The sequence below is a fragment of the Lissotriton vulgaris genome, chromosome 9 (assembly GCF_964263255.1).
Source record: "Lissotriton vulgaris chromosome 9, aLisVul1.2, whole genome shotgun sequence".
Classification (NCBI taxonomy): Eukaryota; Metazoa; Chordata; class Amphibia; order Caudata; family Salamandridae; genus Lissotriton; species Lissotriton vulgaris.
Window position 1 is genome coordinate 51084905 of NC_141697.1, and position 20823 is coordinate 51105727.

Sequence of the window (20823 nt, forward strand, 5' to 3'; positions counted from 1 at the left end):
TAACTTTACCTGCCTGCAAACATCCGTTTGAACTGTGTCTCTTCAGCGTACCCGGCATTGAAAAAGGCATTACGCCGAAACCGGTCTGCCTAAGCTGCAAAGACGAGAAAGCGCGAAGATGTTCCAGTGTTGCAATTGGTGACAATAAATCTTCTCGGACAACAAACCCAGCATGTGTCAGCCTGTTTTTTAACAAAAGCGGGATTGGAGGTGATATATATATATATATATATATATGTGCATCCGGGTCTGTTGAGGCTAGAATGAACTTGGCTTATGAAAGTGCAGTATAAGACTCTCCTATAGATATGGGTATCCAGCCTGCGAGGGAGGGTAGGGAGTTACTGTACACCAAAGGTGACCTTGCTGTAATCATTGTAGTCACTATTTTTATTTTCAGCATGACACTAACGCAAGAGATGGTCTAAGAGGCCTTGTAGACTGGTTTTTCAACAGTGGCTATTTCCCTGGATTCTAGATGTAAATGTGTTACAAACTGTTCAGGTTTTATATTTGTTTTAGTAAATGATGTCCATTTTGTACACTGTGTCCCAATTTATACACAGTACACAATGATGAATCCTGCTTTGCCCACTTCTTCTGTACACTCGCTATAGTCATTGGCCTTAATCAATAAGAATCGAACCTGTTTATGCCACAGAATGCCCACCACCAGCAGACTTGAATCTGCAGTCCAAATACTCCTGGCTCCGATTCCATCTCGTCACCTGTTGCGCCACCATAGCAAAACTAATTAGAATTTTCCCCGCACATTCATATAAAACGCTGTGCACATACCTGAATGGGCGTTAACACAATCAACACGTGCCCAGTTCATTGCAAACTTCGTTTACACTGTAATTTCTTTTAACATAAAAAAGGATTAAAAACATAAATTCTTGGTGTCCAGTCATAAGTGCATGTAGTTCTACTGACGTAGAATTAAGCATCTTTTCCTACTGATTTTATTCCATATTGTATCTCAAAATAAAAGCTTTTTAGAGGTCTGCTAAAAACGAGCAACTCCCACAGGGCATTTAAGTGCTTTTTAAACAAGAAACTCAGAACTGAGAGAAAATGAAATTTAAATTTGAGTTTGGTGGTGAACAATACTGCAGACTTTAAGAGCTGAATCATCTATTCAACCCCATCGCTACTCTCCACAAAAATGGACCAAAAACCACCGCAAGTACCACATTTACTAGCAAAAATAAATACTAGAGGGGAATGAATAAGCTTGTTTCAAACAAACTTCATCTCACATCGCTACACAAACTTAGACTGGCAAAGCATAAGATGAAACAATGCTGATGCCAACTTTAAGCGTGGAAACATTTCAACATATCATACAAATATATCAAGGCCAGGACCAATTAATTTTAAAATGCATAGAGAAGTATAGAGTGGCAGAATGCGTGAAGTTCTCACAATGAATAAGTGCAAGCAAATGGAGGCACTCCGGGCGAAGGGGTATCACACATTTGTACAAGAGACAGAAGGGCATAGAGGCAGCATAAAAACATGGCCATTTGAAATAGCACGTGGAAGCAGCATCTCACTGAAAAGAGGTGGCTACTGAGCTAACCTTACCCTGACCCAAGCAGCTGACCTACTGTTGGGCTAGCTGCAGGGTCAGGCATTTACTGACAGTGCGATGCCTGTCCTGTCACCAGGTCCAAACACATTGTATCCTCCTGTGGCCAATTTAGTACCTTTAACAAACACAGTCAAAAATACAAAACAATATATTTTCTCTATTCGTCTGGAGGACATTCGATCCGGTGCCTTAAAGTACCACGAAATCTAGGTGACCTCAACCGAAAGCTGGCTTACCATACCCAGGTCTACCGTTTTGTCCAAAAAACACTCACTCTTTACAAAATCATCTAGGAAATCAAAATGACTCCTTTGAATGTGTGACTGCATGTCTTTTCAGATGGGGCAACTGCCTGAATGTTTTTTCACAAAGGGAACATTTAAAAGGCTTCTGTCCTGCATGCACGAGATGATGGCGGTCAAGCTTGGATGGAGATTTAAAAAGTTTAAAGCAAACACCACACTCGTAGCTCTTCCTTGCGCCTCTGTTCCTCTCTGTGATTGAAGGGATATCATTCCAGGGGCCATCAGCTTGGTACTGCTCATCAGGGAAGAAGGGACAGTCATTCTCCAAGGACTGTACATCATCTATGTTCTCTTCCAGAATGGATTCTGCTTCCACCTCCACCTTAATTTCAGCAATCGACTCGGAGGACATGTCATCGAAGTCCGGTGATCGTCTGGGTGAAGAGATGTTGTGGTAAGGGGACCCAAGCTGCATGGCATCAGGCTCATGACTAAACAACTGATTGAGATTTCTGAATTCTGCCTGATACGTTAAAGCATCCAGATGGGGGCCCTTCTCTTTGTGGGTCACCTGATGCCGCTTTAGGTGAGCAGACTGACGAAAACACTTTCCACACAGGGCACAGGCAAAGGGCTTCTGTCCAGTGTGAGTAAGATAATGCCGTCGAAGCTTGGACAAGGATGGGAACGTTTTCTCACACATGTCGCATTTACTCAGGATTTTGAGCCGGCGGCGTCTTTGCCGAGGAGGGCCACGGCAGACGGTTACAGGCACCTCAGAGATGTCACATTCCTCGCCCGAAGAGACATAAATAGCTTCATCTCTGCCACCAGAATTCTGCTCATCCAGTTGGTTTTCACCTGGCAGCACACTGTTCATATTGATACCAAGTTCACAACTTAGAACCTGTTTGGGAAGGCTGAACGGTTTAGGCCACTGACTTTGCCCCATTTCTCGTTTAAACATTTTCCTTTTTGTACCCAGAGTCTTGGGTGCCCCCAGCTTCCTCACACTAGTCGCCTTAACTGCAGAACCATGATCTTTCCCAGTTTGGTCCACTGGCACCAGCTGCTGGTGGCTAGTGGCATGGTATTTCCTTTTTTTCCTAGTACCTGGCTGTATCTCTGGCCACCTACTCCCTGCCACTTTCAAGTGCATTGAAGGCCTCCCCCTTCTGCCCTTAGTCCTGGGGATCAGGTTCATTTGATTAGTGTTCAACCCGTTTCCTTTTCCATCTTCAGCAATGAAGCAGGTGTGCGCCTGCAGGATCTGCTCTGTTTCGAAGCTCTGCTCACACCCCATGCACTGGAATGGGACCACATAGACCGAGCACATCTCACCTGTATCCTGGTTGCAAGGCCTGGATACATAACCCTCCTCAAATGCCTCGTCGTCATCGATTATGATAGGACCAGATGCTTCAGCGACTTTGGCACCCCACCCTCTACGAGCCAACTTTGGTAACAATGCCTTTCGCACATGGACCTGCCTGTGCTTGAACAGTTTACTCTGGACCTTAAAGCTCCTATGGCAAAATCCACACTCAAAGGGCTTGTCTTCCATATGGGTGATCTGGTGGATTTTCAGATGAATCTTCTGGCGGAACGTCTTGTCGCATAGGAGACAAGCAAATGGTCTCTGACCTGTGTGAATGAGTACATGGCGCTCAAGTTTGGAGCGTGAAGGGAAGGGTTTGAGGCAGAAGTCACACTTGAGCACGTTCAGCCTTCTTCCTTGGCTGCGAGGGGGGCGCGACGAAGGGATGCACTCATGGAGCACCCATCTATCTTCTGTTGAGAAAGACTTCTCACAGACGGAACAGTGAACTGGCCCGCTAGCAGTTCGCTGCCGATTGTGGAACACAGACCTTCTGAATGACTTCATCGTGCTCTGGACACTTTCACCATGTAGCTGCTGATGCTTCAAAAAGGTAACTAGACTCTTGAAACTCCTGTGGCACATGCCACACTGAAAGGGCAGCAAATGTGTCTGCTGGTGTCTCTCAAGGTGAACAAGTTGTCTGAATGTTTTCGGACACGTGTGACAGCGGTATGGCTTCTGGCCTGTGTGGATGAGGTAATGTCTTGACAATTTTGAAGGGGTTTCAAACTGTTTGAAGCAAGCGTTGCAGATGTACGGCCTCCTCCTTGGAACTTTATGAGCAGTTGAAATCTGCTGACTTTTTAACATTTTTCACTCCAGTTTCTAGCCCCTTCAACCTCAAAATTGTTTTGCTGTTTGTATCAAGTTTTTCTCCCAAGGCCAGGGATCAGTTGGTACAACATCAATCTTCCTGGAAACACATCAGTTAATGCATGAAAACAGCAAATATTCTAGAGGCAATAGACACATAGTTGATCCCAGAGTGGGACTATTTGTCCCTTATGTGGGTTCCTGTAAAAACATAAAGAGAGATATATGAGACATTGCTAATATCTTGCTTTGTGCTAAACATCCCCTACTCTAGAATGAATAAACTACTGAATCAATACATTCAGAGAGCACCTCTAGTGGTTTGTACTCTTGCAAGAATTGTCCCTAACAAACACAAAAAACACCCAAACCTCGACATAACATTCTAAAATATTGTTTGAGAAAATTCTGAAATTTGTGCAATGTACAGAGGAGATTTTGCTGAACATTTTGCAATAATATTCAAGGATTCAGCATGTTGTGCAATTCTTCTACAAGTCAATGTTGTAGGAAAGAGATCTTCTCCTTTTCTCTGTAGCCCAAATTCAAGAAGACAATTAAAATGGATTCTATCTAGAAGTAGGGTTCACATGAAGATCAAATTGTAGTGGGCTTGTGTTTCACAGGATAACCAAAGTTGTGTATCAGAGCAATGTTAGACTACGCAAGACCTCCTGTACTCCGTGATCTTTTTTTATATTTAGCCATAGTATAGCTCATTACATCACAAAGCAAAAAAACACAAATAATTACAATTAACACAATCCAACATAAATGTAAAAAAGCAAAGCGGACAAAAGCTTAAAATGCACAAACAATCAAAATTAAGCATGAATTAAATTTGTTAACAATAAATAAACACAAGCAATAATCCCATTGAATACAAGACAACACACGTTAGAATTTTAGCCAAGAACGTGGGCCTCCAGCTTTGGTAAGTGCCATCTCCATTTCAGATATGTCTCTCAGCAAGACCCAAAAATCTTTAATACTAGGGCTGTTAGTTTCAATCCAGGTTCGAGCAATACACAAACGAGCACAAATAATTATAATTGAAACCAATAGCCTAGTAAGACAGCCTTGTTCTTCAATTGCTCTCAAATTGATATCCCTTTCAGTCATCTGAATATCATGACCGACTAACGAAGACAAAACATGGTTAATACCAACCCAAAGGTACTCAGCCTTGAACAACTAATAAACATGTGTCTTAAGTCAGCAGCGTACTTCTGACATTTCGGACAGTATGACTTAGGCAAGGGTGGCTGATTCACCGCCCAATTAGAAATAATTTCCGGAGGGTAATATAGTATAAATATGACCCGATGCTGTTGCAATTTCAAACTCACAGATGCCACTGCAACATCTATCGTCTCCAGTGATTCCTGTATATCTTCTTTAATTATAACTGTATGGAAAATCCGGCTTAACTTCAGCGCAATTTGCAACCCATTGTCACTTACATTAGCAAGCAATGCCTGATATATTTCACCTATTTGCCCTCGTCCTATAATCTGCAAGAATGCAGACAAGACTTCAGATGAAAAGGGCATCTGTAATAAACAAAGACCCCGAATAAAATAGTCTCTAATTTGCAAATACTTGTAAAATGTATTGTCCGAAATTCAAAACTCTTCTTTTAAGGCAATAAACGTCCAAAACCCTTGCCCATCGTACAACTGCCCAAGCTGCGTTAACCCCCTACTGTGTCACCTTTTCCCAACAACGTTGTGAAATATCTCTGGTAGTATGGGATTACCCCACAGCCTAGTAAGCACATGTAATTTAGGAATAGAATATGCCCTAGCAACATCCTGCTGAATCCTAACAATGTCCCTGACTACCTTAAAACGAACCCTCTTATAGTAGTAATGGTCAGCTGTTTTATATAACAAAAACCCTGTATCAGGGCAACAGGCTACCTGATACGAAAACCAAGTTACCCCCAAAACAGGTCCTTGAAGTAGGCTTTGGATTCGATCCGCAAATTTGGCCAAAAATACGATTTAAAATCTGGTAGTTTAAAAACCCACTGCTGATATGGCAGCTTAATATACTGTAGTGCTCTCCGTCCACACCGATAACTCCAAATAAAACTACCTACTGCGCTGTCAAGACCTTTAAAAAATGCCATTGGGACCCTCAACTGGATTGCCCGAAATAAATACAAACATTTTGGAAGAATATTCATTTTAATGACATTACACCTACCAATCATACTAAGGGGTAGACAATGCCAGCTAAGCTAATTAGTAACCACTTTCTTGAGCAGCGGTTCAGAAGTAAGTTTAATCACTTCCTCTACGCAGCTGCTAATACATACTCCTAAGTAAGTTGCTGTCTGTGTATTGCCTAATGCAGCTGGAGCCGAGTCAGTATGATAATTCAATATTGTCTGGGTTTTTTTAAGTTTAGTTTATAACCTGAAAAGAACCCAAACCGTTGGGCTTCGAGTGTACTCTCAATGATCGCGTCTTCAGGCGTAGAGGTGTAGACCGCTATATCATCTGCATATGCGGTTAATTTCAGGTTAAGCCCATTAAATGAAACTGGAGAAATCCTAGCGTTTTGCATTAAATGTTGAATAAAAGGCTCAATATATAGGGCAAACAATAACGGGGATAAAGGACAACCTTGACAAGTCCCCCTTTGAACCGAAAAAAATTATGACGAGAGGCAATTGAGCTTAACAGAGGATATGGGATTAATATAAAGTTTCTGTACCACTGGAATAAACTTCTGCCTAAACCAACTACTGTCATTGTTGACAATAAACACCCCCAGTCGACGCAATCGAAAGCCTTTTCGACATCTAGCATCAGCATTCCAATCCGGGATTTTAACTGCCCAGCAACATCAAACATAGCAATAGCGGTGTTAATGTGGGCAGCCGCGTCTCTCTCAGGCACAAAGCCATGCTGCAGCTTTGAAACTAAAACATGTATGACAGGAGCCAGCCGAGATGCTAACATTTCCAAAAAATGTTTAGCATCTGAATGGATCAGTGATATTGGCCTATATGAAGTCATCGTTTCTACAGATTTCCCCTTTTGTAGAATACAATAATATTGATAATGTTCCAGGAGGACGGGGCATTTTCCCCAGCTATGATAGCATTACATAACTCCAAGAAAATCGGTACTAGAATGTCCTTAAAAATCTTATAAAATTCCAAAGGAATTGTACGCTCTCCTGCTGCTTTACCAGTAGGCAATGTACTAATTGCTTACTCGATTTCCTCAATTTCAACATCTCTTTGCAGTGGCTCAGAGAGAAATGGATTCAGACTAGGCATAGCACTTTCCTGAATACACTCCATTGCCATTTGCTGATTAAACAAGCAGAGTCGCCATATAAAGTAGCATAATATTGTTTAAATTGTTCTACTATATCTTTGGATCTAGTATAGTCCGACCCATCTATCCCCTTGATTAACTTAATATTAGACCTAGCTCTTGAATCGGCTATCTGATTAGCCAGTAACCGACCGACCTTTTCCCCATACTCATACTGTTTAGCCTTGAACTTGTGGTAACTGTTTACAACTTTGTCCCTCACATTTCTTTTAAGTTTGGCTCTTGCTTCATTAACCAACTGATATACCTGGTGTTCGCCAGGATCTTTTATAGCAATAGCAGTAGCATGTTTTTGTTCCGAATCTAAATAAAGCCTATACTCCTGTTCCCGTTGACGAAACCCCAGCCGATTGAGCTTTATAATGTATTGCAAAGTAATCCCCCTAACAAAAGCCTTCATGCTGTCCCAAACTATCACTATGGGTGCCGTGCCTAAGTTCATTTCAAAATATTCCCCTAGTATTCCTTGCATATGTCTCACATATTCTGGATTACCCAGCAGGTGCCTTGGGAATGTAAATACTCGCCCTACACCTTTGTTCCCAGTATGAGACCGTATTGTCAACATCACTGGATTGTGATCGGATGTTATTTTGGGGCAATCTCAATATATGCATTTTCAAGAGCCCTACTGTTTATAAAAATCATATCTATTTTAGTATATGTTTTATGTGGGTTGGGAATAAAATGTGTAAACCGGAACAGTGGGGTTTAATTTTCTCCAGGAATCTTCCAATTGGTTAATACGCAACAGATCCATAATGGCAGCCCTAGTCCTACTCATTCTGCCACGGGATAAAGCATTAGTTGTATCTAACTTTTTTTATCTAAGATACAATTAAAGTCCCCCATACAATCAGCTTCCCAGCCCAATCCAATATCTCAGAGCACAAATACACAAAAATATCAGGTCAATCAATATTAGGCCCATAAACTGCACATATTTTGAATTTACGTCCATAAACCAAAATCTGCGATAGCGCCCACCTCCCTTCTGAGTCAGCCTTTGTTTGGAGCACCATAATGTGACATTTTCTCAATTTCAGAATAGCCACCCCTCGGATAGAAGTTGATTGTGAGGTACACACAATCGTGTCATATCCCAGCTGTTCAAAATATTTTCCGTCCTTAAAAGCAAGATGTGTTTCAGACAACCCCAGTATATGTGGCTTAAACACCCGAAGCTCCTCTGCTACCAAACAACGTTTGCCTGTATTATTAAGCCCAGATACATTCCAACACATACATTATAAATCCGACATTTAATAATATTATAAAGCCACACTGGCTGCATCTCCTTTTTTTTACCCCTCCCTTAACTCAACCTTGTGCTCAACCAATTCTACCTTAAATATACTATGGCTATTTATACCCCACCCACCCTGCCCCTCTACCCACCGGTCAGAGGAAGCAGTTATCCAGTACCGGCCAATGAAACTCATCTGACCCTCTCTCTCCCACTCAACCCACCCCCCTGTGCCTACGGAAAGGAATCGCCCCCCTTCTCTGCTGTCCCAAGTTGGCAGCATAGGGAGAGCGCTCCCTCCCCACACCCCTGTAAGATCCGCACGCCACCGTCCCCCACCCTCCCGCCTGTACTTTCCAAAAGGGAAGGGAAAAAAAAAGAAAGAGAAGAATTTTCACGACACTTAATAACAATAAGTAACAGCACTTAAGATCCCAAACTCTGCAAGTATTATACTATTGTAAAATAAGCTTCCCTGTGCAAAACCGGGCGGAAATAATTTCTCTCTATTAGCCCAAGAAGAAGAATTAAAAAAAACCGCTTTTTTTTGTTTGTTATATACTTCTTATTAATGTCTTTAGTCTACAGGCCTATTCTGCCCTCTCTTAACGGCGGCTTGCCATTCTGATAGAGCTTGCTGAGCTTCACTCTCCTCTGAAAAGTAATGTAGTTGTCCATCTTTTAGAATCTTTAACAGCGCAGGCTCTTGTAAAAAGATTTGTGAGCACACTTCCTTAAATGGGTCCATCAATTGGCGTAACTGCCATAGTATATCCATGATTTGTTTACATAAATCAGATTGCAAAAATATTGACATTGTATCCACCTTAACAGGAGCAGATGGACGCGCTTTTAAGTATATTGCTTGTCGCACCGAAATTTTGCCCAAAAACCCAAAATCGGCCTTGCAAAATTGGACCGTGATTTGATTTGCCTGAGATATGAACAATGGTAGCCTGTGTGCTCACTGAACCAGAGAGTCCATGTCCCAGTCAGCCAAATCGGGAAAAGCTCTCTGAAAAAGACTCACAGTAAACGCCCGAGGGTCTGATCCTCCACTCCCTCCCGGGATTCCAACAACCCTTAGATTTTGTTTTGTCACCGTTGACGATTTTCCGAATCTTCAAGCTTAGCTTGTATGATCCTCATTTGAGAGTCCTGTGATTTTGCTATATTAACTGTAAATGTATTAGCCTCCTCGACTGCAGCGACACCCCAATGTAGCTCCGTGACCTCAGTAGATCAATGCAGTTGTCAGGCTAAGAATTACGACTCTTCGTTAGGACTATCTGTTAACACGTTTTTAGGTCGAGCCTAGAGCCAGCGCGCATGCGCTGCTCTATGAGGCTTATTGTAGAGGAGTAGGTGAATAGAAGCACCGCATACTCTCCGCCCATATTTGTGATTGGCGTGTGTCAGTGTCCGTCATAAATGCTGGCTTCTGATTCGTCGATAGGCTTGTTAGTCTCTCATTAGTACCGCCTCTTGTTCATTTGTCACTTCCCATGGCGACTGGTCCCTTTACTTCAAATGTCATACGGTGCTGTTAATTAGATTGCCAGCACTATTTTCGTTAATGAGGTTCGCTTAATGCGGGCATGACATGCTTTGGTGCCTTCTACCCCCCACCAACCTCCCGTTGTCTATGCCTTCTCCACTCCATAGTCCGTGTCTTCTCCCCCCACCTCACCCCCGTTGTCCGTGCCTTCAAAATCACTCCACCCTCCCCAGTTGTCCGTGCCTTTTCCACCCTGCCCGCCCTCCCGATGTCCCGCCCTCCCTCCCATTGTCGTGATGCTAATCATTTTCAATGCAATAGGTCTCGAGTAAATGCAAGACCTATTGCATTGCAAATGCTTGCCTTTTTTAGCGAACGCTCATGCCCTATTAACAGGAGCACGTTCTCGAAGTAACGTCCGATATCAGTTACAGGCGGAGCCGCAAAAGTGAAATAGGGCAGTCACGCAGCAACCCTCGCTGCCAATCCCCAACTGTGGCTTAGCACTGTCTCCTCCCTGGCAGTTCCCCCACACGAGCAAGTGCGTAAATCACAAGCCACCTCTTAGGATTTTGACCTGCCTCTCCATCTCCACCTTAACTCAATGCCCTGCCCTTTGTAACTTAGTTAAGTTTATAACCCGGGCAGTGAGTGTGGGCAGCCTTTGAGCCACTGGTTTGTTTACTCAGGCTGTGCTGGCTTTCTCGGGAGACACAGTTGCTTCTTTATTGCTTTCCTGGGCGCCTTTGATCACGAAACGTCGCAATACAGAGGAGTACACACGTGAACACATTTGTAATAATATATACATGTTGAGAAGTGTGGCTCAATGCTTAGAACGGCAGACCCTGATGCAGAGGTCTGGCCCGGGACCAGGGTTCAATTCCCACCTCGGCGGGTCTTGGGCTCAATTTCCTCGGACCTGATAATTCTCGCCTCGGTGCCTATTCTAATCATGGGTCCCCATCTGTGACTCTGGGCAATAGCTTGCTTAATCTCGACAACGGCCCCAACAGCGCTGGGATGCCAGGCTTCACCTTGGGGGTGCCCAGGAGTGGACATTTCACAGGGAAAAGCCAGGAAGGGTTCCACAGCGGTATGCGTACAGCGCCAGGAAACCCCGGTTGGGGTATAAGTGCACTTTACAAGTACAAATTCATTTCATTTCATTTCATGCCTCGCTTGTTTCTACTTTTTGAAGTTGTATGTAGCGCGAACCTGACCCAAGAACCTGACAAAGTTATCAGAGCGCTTTACATAAGTACTGGCTGCATTACAGACGGACGTATTCATTTTTAGGCATGGAGAGATTGAGTGATTTGACAACCGCCTTTCCGCACCGTTCTGCAAGATTCTCCCGTCACCTGCAATTACGTTATTCCAGCCTTTGTTAAGATAAAAACAAGCAGACACTGACCTGCTCTTTATAAAGGAGGAAGAAAATAATTACATTTTGTCTGAAAGAAAAATGTAAGCAGCGTCTGCTAACTGTAATCATTATTTAGACTTGAAAAATGTATTTATAGTATCTTGTTCTACTATCTTGTATTTATTATTCTTGCTTGCGTGGGACATTTATAGTGTTCAGCATTTGTTTTTAGCAGTAAAAGCTACTGCTGCCGCCACAGGATATTTAGAAAATACAGCTTTTGTTTTTACTGGGTTGTACAAATTGTTCCTTAAGCTATATACACTGCTGTTTTTGAAACATACATTTTAAATAACATTTTATAGTTTCTGTTATTTGGAAAACGTGTGACGCATACAGGCCTTAGTAAACATGTAAACCCTAGGCGCATTTCTTTGAAGGTTCCAAAAATGTGATATATGTAAACACCCATTTTTGAACTATTAACAAGCACCTTCGCTGCTCCCGTGGGACCTTTCTAACCTTCACCCTTTCTTTTAATAGCAGTTAAATCTGTTATCCGGTACAGTCGGCGTGACTGCATACATTTATACACGTTTGTGCTCAGCCCCTGCAGTCCAAAGGGGTATTTTTATTTTGGTGCCCCATAGACTGACTGTTCTCTCCCTCGTGGCACTTTACACATACTTTTATTAATCGCAAATACCGTCCCCGTGTCCTCCCTCGGTGTGTGTTTGACCAGTGCACGGCCGGGAGATACAGGCTGCAGTGGGGACGCTGCCCTGGCACTATATCCAGGCATGACTCGTGCTTTTTAATCTAGGATCCAAACCTGCTTGTTTTATTATCTTTCGTCCAGGAGGGATGCTTTTGGGCACCTATCTTCTGCAAAAAAAAGGGCCTGGTAAGTTTTAACTGATGCTGCCAGTGAGAGTCATGTCCGAAGAATCCCACATTTAGACCCCATTCCCCTTAGAATGAATATTAGAAATGAGAATTATAGCCCCATCATTAACTAAAGACAGCTGACTAACAGGCATGGGAGCTCCTTCTGATACTGCACAGTCTCGTTAGTAGATACCAGATTAAGAAAACACAATGTCGGCCTACCCCACATGAAGACATTGACAGGAGACATTCTTTTATTAATGATGGACTTCAGCCAATTCTATAGAAAGCGTCACAAACCTAACTTGCCACATGAAATGCACATCTCGCTACCAAGGGCACAGTCTTATTCCAGGGCATTCTCAGTGGTCTGTAGTGATTTCTGTGATGTTTAAATATAGAGTTTCTCTTCACACATAAGCTTTTAGCCCACAGCTGATAAATATCACACATGTGGCTCTTGGACCTCGAGATCTTCGTGACAGTGAATAGTAGCTTCTGTTCCAAGACGGCCAGGACCTGCTTACTATGTGCAGTGGGAAAGAAACAAGCATTTGCAATGCATGAGGTATCCAATTTGTGAGAGTTTGAGCTATTGGCATTGTAAATGACAATGGCTTTTATTTATGCGTTTTGAAAACCTGCAAGCGATGCTTGAACACCCACTTTGCACCTATAGTAGTTGCTTATGAGAAGCAAGATTGACAGTAACTGCACCTCTTTTACTGCCAGCCTTGCTTCTTGTAAAACAGTCAACATGTTTCTGCCTTAGCCCTCTCGTCAGGTGTACAGGCATTCATCAGGGCCAAAAGTAATAAGAGAACAAGTAATAAAAGAACAACCTGGACTGTGCTGATAAGATGCCTCATTGGGTGGTATTAAAGACCTGCATTGGTTAGAGGGAAACAAGTGAAAAATGCATAGGATATAGAAATACACAACTTCCAAATGTCCACTGAGCATGGTTTAATAAAGAAAACACAACATACTTGACACAATGTCGAATGTATAGAAATAACCGATACAAATGTGGATTCCTGCATAAATTCTCACCTTAAGGAGGTGAGGGTCAGAGTAGCAGTCAACATCATGCAAAGAAAGGAAGTAAACATCATGTTAACAATAAAAAAAATCATCAAAACATTACCTAGAGTTCTGGTCTGGCTGTCACAGGGGTCAATATAAAAGGATCTTCCAGGAGTCTTTACGGTGTGTTCTCAAGTGTTAGCTAATGTTGCCTATTGTAATTCATCATTCAGGACAAGTTTATGTGCAGGAAGTCTAAAAACTCTTTGGCGTTCTTTATGCAGTAGATAACAACTGGAATAATAGGTAGCACCAGAACATCTGGGCGATTCTATCTCAGTCAATTTGATATGATTCCCATGATGACCCATTGTAGAAAATGAGTTTATCATTCCACATTGCTAGTGTCTTTTTGCATGTGGAAGTAGTCCGAAGATTAGTTTATGTAGAGTTTGAAGTGCCTCTCGTCTGGTATGTACAAGGAGAAGTGAATTCTGATCTGTGGCTTTTCAAAATAGTTCAGTCGCTAAAGAGCCACTGTCAGGATAGATCAGGTCTAAAAAGGGGGCCGGTTCTTTGGTAAACTGACAGGTAAATTTGAGAAGCACATGCTGGTGTTGAGCCAATAGAAAACTTCATTAACAGAGTCAAAGTCACCCTCCCAGATGATCAGAATGTCATCTTTATAGTGCTTCCACATCCTAATCTTGCGAGAGAATGGATTGCTTGTGAAGATAAATGACATCTCACAAATATGCAAGTAAAGATTAGCCATGCTGGGGACAAAGGTGTTCCTCATCGAAGTCCCGGATACTTGTAGAAAAAAAAATATTCCTTAAACAGGAAGAAACCTTCTGACATGGCCAATGAGGCGCACTTCAGAATGAAATGGAAATGATGGACTGAGTCAAATTGAGTGGAACAGAGTAAAGTCAATACCATGCCCAAGCACGTGAAATGCTGGTGTAGAGTAATTCCGCAATGAGTCCAATCAAAAAATGTTTTTCAAAGTCAAATCTAATGGTCTCTACGAGGTTTACAACATCCTTAGTATGCTGAAGGAATTTTCGACACGAGTGGTCTCAAAAAGTAGTTCATGAATTATGAGAGTGGTTCGAAAATATACCCAATCCCTGAAACAACGGTCATCCTGGCTTCCCCCTTTGAATATAATCCTTTTTAAGTTGAGCCCTGAGCCAGCGCGCAAGCGCTGCTCTGAGGTTGATCTGTGGTAGTTTACTACGTGAAGGAAGCCCAGCCCACTCCCCCACCCATCTTTTTCATTGGCTTGTGTCCTTGTCCTTCCTAAATGCTGCCTTCAGATTGGTTTATAGGCTTGTTAGTCCCTCCTTATGATGGCCATGTCGTCATTTGTATCCTTCCATGGCTACTGGCCCCTTTACTTCCGAGTATTGCACGGTATGTGCTATTTAGATTGTCAGCACTATTTTCTTTAACCCCTTCACTGCGGCGGCTATTCCGCCTGTAATGGCTGCCTTTTTGCTGGCTCTTTGGAGAAGGAGAATGATGGAGAGTGACTCCAGCCTATCACCCCCATAGCATAGGGATTAGGACTATAGATAGGGACCCTGTCTTACATATATTAGGGCATTTTCGTGCCATTTTCCTTAAAGTAAGGCTTATGAATTTAAGTTAGGGGATAGATATATAAGTATTAGTTATGATTTGCTCATTTGCTAACATGCTGGGCTATTTTCCATGGAGCTATGCATATTGTGGGCTCCGTAGGCCTTAAACGAGACAGACTCCATTTTGCTTTCTGCCCGGTAGCCGAGAAGGCTTTCTAGGTCAAATGTAGTGTTTTAGTTTCAAGCTGTTGTTCGCTTGGAGAGAACCGGTTCAGGCTGACCCTTATCGAAGGAATGTATTTTTCTCCACTCCGAAGACACAACTTCAGGCCGGCCGGCTGGAAAAGTGTCCTTGGTACGGGGAGGTACAAGAATTTGGTGGGCGGCAGGTTACTGGCCGTGAATTTCCATGAAGGAACGGGCTTTGATATTAGCGAAGGTGTTAGTCAGTTTGTCAGTTAGTCCGTAGGCGGCATCTAGCCGTTAGCATCTCTGCCATTATTCATCTTATGGTGGACAAGTCGCCATCTTTGAAGTCTGAGAAAGATTTAAGACCGAAACTCTCTGAGAAAGACTGAACGAGAAGCAGCGTGGAGCGCACTGATACAGAGAGAGAGAGAGACGGTAGCTAATAATCAGCAAGGTTCCGGTGTCCTGAAGGGAAGCAGACGAGGTTGAGCCTAGCGGTGCAGACGTGTACTTGTGACGGCTGGGGGTGACTGCAAGGCGAGCCAGGATACAGAGACGAGAAGGGAACCTAGATGACTGCCGAGTCCAGACTTCCCACTAATCAGGTGACCTCCGCCTAACTCTAATAGAATGTGCACTCTAATCTTTACCTTTTCTTTGCAGAAGTTATGTTGCATAGTAATGTGATTTGTGTCTATTGTTAATAAATATCCTAATTCTTATGGAATTATCGTGTGCCTCGTGTTCATGTTCAATCTTGGTAAATGTATCTCCTAGCCGAGCGTTGTTTATGTGAGCGGATGTGAAATCCCGATCAGGTAAATAGTGATCGAACAAAGAGGGAGTGAGTGGACCTTTGATGCCAAGAATAGGAGGTACACCATATAATTTGGGAACCATATCAAACGTCATTATTATAGTTTTATCCCGAGTAGGTAACTGAGATATTATCCTGATGAGTGTTCATAGGAATGTGGTCGTCGTTGATATGCGGCATTAGTGAGAACACTGGGGAGGATTACCAGTGCCGATACCCACAGGATTGTGGCTTGAATAAGTGAGAGCGTTAGGAGGTCGAACTAGCGTGTAGTTTCGCAGGATTGCGAACGGTTTGGAAAAGGGAGCATTGGGTTCTGCAGGCCCATGTGTAGACGCACCGGATTGTGTGTCAGATCTGCCCTAGGGTAGACCGGTCTGGGTCAGGGTGGCCGCGAGACCAACTGATGTGAATAAGATATTGTAGAAAATCTATGTATATTCCCCATCCTTAGGTACGACCTATATATATATATATATATATCCGTACATCTATCCATTGTGAATACTGTCTAAGGAGGGAAGGTGAGTACGTTTTGGCTGGGTCATAGGGGCCCCTGGGGGCTGATCCCCTTTCAACGGAAAATCCAGCCATAACATCTGGCGTCACGAACTGTTTACGAAGCCTGTGTGCATTGTGTTGATTTTATCTTGTTGGTTTGCGCTCGGCTTATAAGTTTTGAATTTTGTTTATAAATTGTGTATATAAATTTTTGGTGTTAATATGTTTGCGAAAAAATCATCGTCGGTTTTTAAACTGCCGATTCAAATTCCCGGCTGGGAGTCTACGCCTTATGAGGCTTTGGCCCGTGAGTGGGCTGATTCTACTGATTTGAGTGAAAATTGGTCTTCATGCTTGGAGCAGGCGGAGCCTGCCGATGTGGTATCGTGCTTGCAGAAAGCGCCAGTAGTGAAGGGTGATGAGCTTCCTATTTTAGGACGCAGAGGTTGGATTGTTCTTAATGCATATAGAATACTGCATGAGAGGTTTGTACAGCTACAAAAGCAATTTAAGGACATGGAGGGACAGTGTGTTGAGTTGCAAAATGCGCATACTCTTTTACGTTGTCAAAATAAATTGCTTGCCGATAAACTTGAAACATATCAGACCATTGCCGAAAGAGCTGCGGTCCGTATTGCACGATATAAGTATAAACATCGTCGTGGTCGTGTATCTACACGCAAAGTGTGTATGGTTGTAGCAAAAGCTGGAATGGATTGGAACCCCGATGAGTGGGACGGTAATATCTGGGATTCTCATACTTCTGACTCCTCGGCGGAGGAGGGTGACAAGCGCGAGTCTTCTCGCTCCGGACGTGATTGTAAATCTGCTTCATGTACTGATCTAGGTCCTGTTAGTGACCGTGCTCGTTCTTCCCGTTCGGATGACGTAGCTTGCCCTGATTGTGCTGCTAAATCTAAGATGCGGGCTTCCTCGGAAGCTCTTCCTGCAGTTTCTGCTCACCCGATTTTTCGACGAAAATTACAACAGGCCCCTGGTAATCCGGGTGGTATAGCTCTTGATTGTATTGAAGACTTTACTCAGCAGGAGGTTAGTGATATTTTACAACGATTTCGACAACGGCCTGGTGAGGCCTTGCTTACCTGGATGGTGCGTCTTTATGAACTTGGCGCTGCCGGTATTATGCTCGATGCTGTTGATTGCTTACGATTTTGCTCTTTGAGTTCTGATTCTACGATTCAGGATCATTTTCTGAACTATAATGGTGCTGGTCAAATTTCTTTGCTCCAGCTTGCGTCTGACGGTTGTAATCATAAATATCCAACTGAATCTGATTGGCCTATTGATGAGAAACCATGGTACACTTTGCGAGATGCGTCGCAACGTTTAAAAGAGGAAGTCATGAAAACGGCTATCTTCCTTAGTACTGCTGACAAGTTATTGGATGGTCTTTTAACATCTTCTGTGCGCAATCGCATTATCCGTTCTTCTCCTGTTGCTTACAAGCAGGTCATGATGACATTATTGATTAACCAAACTGGCAATCCTTTGTCTGTTGTGCTTGAGTCTGTTCGTCAGCTTGGTGAGCTGGGTGAATGGTTTAAACCTGAAAGACAATCTCGACCTGAGGGTCGTACTGGTGGGGACTATAAGTTCTCTAGACGTGACATGTTTCTTGCTCTCATTGCTGATGGTGTTAAAAGGGAAGACATTGACGGTGAGCCTAATAATCGCCTATGGGACATGTTTCGTAAGCGTGGTTTGGATCGGAAGGAGGGTGCCCGTCGTGTGCGAAAGAATGAGTATGATCGTGGTTCGGATGATAGTGGTGATGAGAAGCGACGTGTAAATTCTGATCGCAATGATGATCGGCGTTATGAACGTGATGGATCCCCTCATCGTAACGACGGGAGGGGGAGAGAGGATGATCGTGAGAGGGGGAGAGATGAGCGTGTTTCTAACAGACGAAAAGATGAAAGGAGTTATTCCCCTGACATGAGAAAGAGAGAGGATCGTAACAGACTTTCTGACCGTAATTCACAATTTTTTTAACATGACACTAATCCGTTTCGTACTGGAGACGGATATGAACAAGAAATATTGATACCAAAGAAAACAGAGCATTTACCCTGATTTGTCTTGGTTGACAGACCGCAGGAAAAATGACTAGGAAATAGGTCAAGCTCCGGTACGCAAGTGGGCCCACAGAGATTACAGACCATATGTAGATATTGAGATTTTTTGGAAACATCGTAATATCCAAAGGGCCCGAGCGTTAGTTGATACTGGGGCGGAGGCCACTTTAATTCATGGTAAGTCGAGAAAATTTCAGGGACAGTCTTTTACGATTACTGGTTTGGGTGGTAAAGAGACACCCGCAGTTCAAACTGCACTCGAAATTAAAATTGGTAGGATTCCTCGTAGAGAATACTCTGTGTTGGTTGTGCCACTTTTGGAATACATTATTGGAATTGACATTTTGAAAGGTATGACTTTGCATTTGGATGATGGATACTATCAATTTGGTACACGACAGTACATTTCGACCAGACCCGTACGGGTTGGCCGTTTACGCATGCCACCTATTAAAATACCTTTAGCAACGAAAGTGATTTCTCAAAAGCAATATCGCATCCCAGGTGGTCATGAAGAAATTACCGCTACGATTCAGGATTTGGTTGACGCGGGAGTCATAACTCCGGTCACATCTGCTTGGAATAATCCCGTTTGGCCCGTGCGCAAAAGTGATAATTCTTGGCGCATGACTGTTGATTATCGAGAATTGAATAAAAATACACCTAAATTGACTGTTGCAGTGCCTGACATTGTCACACTGATTCAGAGAATTCAAAAGCATACGATTCAGGATTTGGTTGACGCGGGAGTCATAACTCCGGTCACATCTGCTTGGAATAATCCCGTTTGGCCCGTGCGCAAAAGTGATAATTCTTGGCGCATGACTGTTGATTATCGAGAATTGAATAAAAATACACCTAAATTGACTGTTGCAGTGCCTGACATTGTCACACTGATTCAGAGAATTCAAAAGCATCCAGGTACGTGGTATGCTTCCATTGATATTGCTAATGCATTCTTTTCAATTCCGATTGCCCCCGAATGTCAGGAACAATTCAGTTTTACATGGAATGGACGTCAAATGACGTTCCGGTGTCTTCCTCAAGGCTATGTACATAGTCCTACGATCTGTCACCGGCTGGTGGCGGAACATTTGTCTGAAGTGCCCACGAATCCACAAGTTCAGGTTTGTCATTATATTGACGACATTTTGATTCAAGGTGAAACGCAAGACCAGGTACAGTCCCATTTAGATCAGATCATTGACTGTTTGCGAGCGAAAGGCTGGGAAATTAATCCTGACAAATTACAAACTCCATCCCAAGCTGTGAAATTTTTAGGAATTAATTGGCATGAGGGTCACAGAGAGGTGATTCCACAGGTTAAACGAAAAATACTTGATTTTGCTGTTCCCAGAAACAGGAAAGAAGCTCAATGCTTTATTGGTTTGTTTGGATTTTGGCGTCAGCATATTCCCCATTTGAGTCAAATCTTAGCTCCACTGTATCGAGTCACTCGTAAAAAGAATGCGTTTGAATGGGGTGAACCTCAACAGACTGCTTTTAATTTGGCTAAAGAAGCTATTCAGTATGCTTTGGATTTGTGGCCCGTGAGTGAAGGTGATGTGGATTTGAATGTGTCCGTGGAAGGCCTGTATGCAAATTGGAGTTTGTGGCAAAAGCAGGGCAGACAAAAAGTGCCATTAGGTTTTTGGACCAAAAAGTTACCTGAGGCTGGTGAGCGCTACTCACCTTTTGAAAAACAGTTGCTTGCTTGTTATTGGGCTCTGGTGGATACCGAGCAATTGACCTTAGGCCATGCTGTGATTTTGAGGCCTGAAATTCCCATTATGCAGTGGGTTTTGAGTTCACCAAAGTCCCATCGAATTGGACATGCTCAGGAGGCTAGAGTGATTAAATGGAAATGGTACATTCAGGACAGGGCACGTGTGGGTCCGAAAGGTGTGGCGGTTTTACATGAGCGAGTGGCGCTGGCGCCCTCCAATGAGATTGAAAGTGAGTGTTCGGTTCCCGTAGTGCAGGAGTCTCCCGTGAAGTGGGGTAAATCATTTGATGATCTGTCCGCGGAGGATAGAAAACATGTGTGGTTTACGGATGGTTCTGCGAAATTCATTGGTGACAAAAGACATTGGAAAGCTGTTTCATATAACCCGATTACACAGAAATTGTTGAGCACAACTGGAGATGGTAAGAGTAGCCAATATGCTGAACTCTATGCAGTTTACCAAGTTTTGAAACAGGAACTACCAGG

General features: G+C 43.2%; 1 protein-coding gene across 1 annotated transcript in view; it reads right to left on the minus strand.

Moving 5' to 3' along the window:
* Positions 1-904: 904 nt before the first annotated feature.
* Positions 905-20823, minus strand: part of ZNF770 (zinc finger protein 770) — a 35646-nt gene continuing 15727 nt past the window's right edge. The window contains exon 2 of the mRNA XM_086937003.1: positions 905-4237. Within this exon, the coding sequence (XP_086793129.1) occupies positions 1895-4033 (2139 nt within the window). The 5' untranslated portion in view covers positions 4034-4237 and the 3' untranslated portion in view covers positions 905-1894. The remainder of the gene's footprint in view (positions 4238-20823) is intronic.